Source organism: Symphalangus syndactylus, chromosome X, assembly GCF_028878055.3.
Source record: "Symphalangus syndactylus isolate Jambi chromosome X, NHGRI_mSymSyn1-v2.1_pri, whole genome shotgun sequence".
In the NCBI taxonomy this organism is placed as follows: Eukaryota; Metazoa; Chordata; class Mammalia; order Primates; family Hylobatidae; genus Symphalangus; species Symphalangus syndactylus.
In genome coordinates, this window is record NC_072447.2 from 96,446,450 (window position 1) to 96,450,269 (window position 3,820).

Sequence of the window (3,820 nt, forward strand, 5' to 3'; positions counted from 1 at the left end):
CGGGAAGTTACTTAGCACGGTTCCGGGTTTCTCGCGCCCCGCCTGTCCCCCCTCCCTATCACTGCTACTGGCTCTTGGTCCCTCCGTTGGACTGTCCTGTGGAGAGAAACCCCAGCCCATCGGTCTGCGCCGGACCGCCCGCCGCGCATCTGCCCTTCTTCGCTGACTCCGCCCCGCATCTGGCCAGACCCGCCTCGCGTCAGAGCTGACCCACTCACTGCGCGTTTGCCAGTCAGTCTCTCCGGACCTGCCTCGAGCCTCAGGCTGCTGAAATCACCGCGCCTCACTCGGTCCGTACCCAGTGGGCATCTTGGGTATCTGGGCGGTCTTCGATCCCCCGCGCGTGTGTCTGTCTGTCTGTCTCTGTGTCCTATCCGCTGCCTGCAGCCTGCCTGCCGGTCTTATCGCACCAAGTGTCTAGTGTACCCTTTCGCAGACGCTGAGTGCGGAGAGGCCTTAGCGAAAGGCTAGCCAGCCCGAGACTGGCCAGGCAGCCGGCGGAGGAATACGCGCTCGGTCCCTGCCCTTGTTGATATCATTTTAAACCAACAGGAGCTCTAGGCCTATATTTATGCAGAAAACGGGTCGGGAGGCCTCTGTCTGCAATGCTAGTTGTGGGGAACCAGCCAGCTGCTTGGTGGCTTTTCACAATTTCACGGGGACAGGAAAATTACGTTTCTGGTACTGGCTTTTGAAACTGATTTTAAATCTGAACGGGTGACAATTTTAAGTCCCCGCAGGGAGAATAGATTCGTATTTGGGGCGCCTTTTTGTCTGATGTGTTTGTTCTGAGCCTGCTGACCAGCTGTTTCTGAACTTCATTTTCTCAGCCTCGACAGTGATTCTGAGTCTGCTTTTAGCTTCCTTTTGCCTGCCTTGGCTTTTTCTGTTCGTGAACAGCTGTTTGGCCCATAGCTTAGAGAAAGCAGCCTTTTTCTCTTCAAAGAGAACCTCCTCCCAGTGCTCAGAGAGATGGGGAGCGGGGAGCCTAATCCTGCTGGCAAGAAAAAGAAGTATCTCAAGGCCGCTCTGTACGTGGGTGACTTGGACCCAGATGTCACCGAGGACATGCTCTATAAGAAGTTCAGGCCTGCTGGCCCTCTGCGATTCACCCGAATCTGCCGTGATCCGGTGACCCGCAGCCCCCTGGGCTATGGGTACGTTAACTTCCGCTTTCCCGCGGATGCAGAGTGGGCCTTGAACACCATGAATTTTGATTTGATTAATGGAAAACCATTCCGCCTTATGTGGTCTCAGCCAGATGACCGCTTAAGAAAGTCTGGAGTGGGAAATATATTCATCAAAAACCTGGACAAATCCATAGACAATAGGGCCCTGTTTTACTTATTTTCTGCTTTTGGGAACATTCTGTCCTGCAAAGTCGTATGCGATGACAACGGCTCTAAGGGTTATGCCTATGTGCACTTTGACAGCCTGGCCGCTGCCAATAGAGCCATCTGGCACATGAATGGAGTGCGGCTCAACAACCGCCAGGTGTATGTTGGCAGATTCAAATTCCCAGAAGAGCGGGCGGCTGAGGTCAGAACCAGGGATAGAGCAACTTTCACCAATGTTTTCGTTAAAAACATTGGAGACGACATAGATGACGAAAAACTGAAGGAACTTTTCTGTGAATATGGGCCAACTGAGAGTGTTAAAGTAATAAGAGATGCCAGTGGGAAATCTAAAGGCTTTGGATTTGTGAGATACGAGACACACGAGGCTGCCCAAAAGGCTGTGCTAGACTTGCATGGAAAGTCCATCGATGGAAAAGTCCTCTATGTAGGGCGAGCACAGAAGAAAATTGAACGCCTGGCTGAGTTGAGGCGGAGATTTGAACGGCTGAGGTTAAAAGAAAAAACTCGGCCCCCAGGAGTGCCTATCTATATTAAGAACTTGGATGAGACAATCAATGATGAAAAACTGAAGGAGGAATTTTCTTCCTTTGGGTCAATTAGTCGGGCCAAAGTGATGATGGAAGTGGGGCAAGGCAAAGGATTTGGTGTGGTCTGCTTTTCCTCTTTTGAAGAGGCTACCAAAGCAGTGGATGAGATGAATGGCCGCATAGTGGGCTCCAAGCCCCTGCATGTCACCCTGGGCCAGGCCAGGCGCAGGTGCTGAGAATAAGAATGCTGTTTGTTTCAGCCTTAGCTGGTGCCTCCTTAGTTTGGGCTCCTTTGTGATAAGGGGTTATTTTATGCTAATTCACAAGTTTTTTTTTTTTTAAGTGAATTCTTTTTTTTGAAAAAAAAATGCAAAACTAGAAAACTTTGTTCATTTTAGAATAGAACATGATTTCTAATTGTAAAATTGTCATTTTGTACTTTTTTTGATGTAATATCCTTAGAAATCTGTAGAATAAAATGTATTCCTCCACTGTTTTTTTCCTGAACAGTCAAGGTGAGGCAATTGATTGAGTATATTTCCCTTCTTATTTCAATACTCTTTTTTTTTTCATGAAAATATTGTCAACATGGTTCTTCTGAATCTATCACAGTGAAAAGTTCTAACCTGCTTTTTGAGAAGTCAGTACAGCAGGGGAAAACATATGTGATCCAATTAACATCTGCATTATTTCACTTAAAATTATTATGCAAAAATTAATGTTTTTTCAAAGAAATGTGAAATGTATTTTATTTTCTTTATTTATTTGTATTCTTGTTTCATTTTTTAATATGTTGTGAACATGCTACAGACTTGATAGCACTTTTGACTAAATGTTGGGAGTGGTCGTATTAACTTCTTGCACAAAGAAGTAAGCATATTGGTGTTTTCTCAATTAGTCACTGAGAAAATTAACAGTTTAGGCAGTGGCTATTTAAAGTAGGAATTGCATCTTAAAAACCTTTCCTAATAGATTTGATATGTGAGGATACTTTCAGTACCACTCCTACCATTCATTTTTCTAAATTCCTTAGTACATATACTTGTATCATGTTAAATTAACAAGAAAGATGAATAACTGCGCTGAATTTCCTTTACCTATAAATAATTTAATATTTTACCTTCGGATTTTACCAACTGTCAGTATAAAAGGCAATACTCCACAGAATGATGTTGAAAAACTTCTTCGAAGAACACCTTCTATTAAACTTGTTATCTCTTGTAAATTATTGAGTGTGTCCTTTTGATAATATTCACAGGTGTTTCAAAGGTAAGGAATAGGTTGTCTCTTGGATTAAGTCATATGCCTCCAGCCATTATACGAGAACTGTGAAACCAATATGGTTTTCTTTATGTCTTGGCTGCTTGAAAATTAAAAAAAAAAGTTTTGTTCAATATTGCCGTTACATTAATTAGACTGTAATTTCTAAATTGGAGATTCTCTACATTTCACTTGCAGTTTCCTGTTCTCATTGCCTGCCTTCCATTCATATTACACTTATTTTTCTATTTTTTGTATTACCTTTTTAAAAATATATACCAGTTCAAGTCCTTTTAGGAAGAAGAAAATACCTAATTTATGTAAAATTTAAATAATTACTTTTTTATAATATGATTCACTTATGCCACAGATTCAACATTAGAATACGTTTTTTTTCTACTGTCAGTTTTATTACCTTATATACAAATCTTCATTTTCATACATAGTACAATGTAAATATATAACTTTGTTAACACTTTTGTTAGCTCTTTGACCATAAAATAATGACAATAAGCTGTTTCTATGTATTTGTTTATCTACAAATTACAGGTTTATTCATTTGCAAATATTTTCAAAATGGAAATCACTGTTTATATTGATTATAAACATAACACATGCTCATTGTAAAAAATGTACACAACGCAGAAGGAAGTAAAATTTCTACAGTTCAGAAAT

At 41.7% G+C, this 3,820-nt stretch overlaps 1 protein-coding gene across 1 annotated transcript; it reads left to right on the forward strand.

Annotated features, from left to right (window-relative positions):
* The first annotated feature begins 206 nt into the window (after window positions 1-206).
* On the forward strand, window positions 207-3,453 carry PABPC5 (poly(A) binding protein cytoplasmic 5). Its single transcript, XM_055267612.2, has 2 exons — window positions 207-290; window positions 831-3,453. Exon 2 carries the CDS (start codon window positions 973-975, stop codon window positions 2,119-2,121), a length of 1,149 nt encoding a protein of 382 aa, XP_055123587.1. The 5' UTR covers window positions 207-290; window positions 831-972; the 3' UTR covers window positions 2,122-3,453.
* Window positions 3,454-3,820: the final 367 nt, after the last annotated feature.

Excerpts from the sequence above, each read along its gene's own strand:
- PABPC5 (XM_055267612.2), top strand. The coding sequence starts at position 973 with ATGGGGAGCGGGGAGCCTAATCCTGCTGGCAAGAAAAAGAAGTATCTC.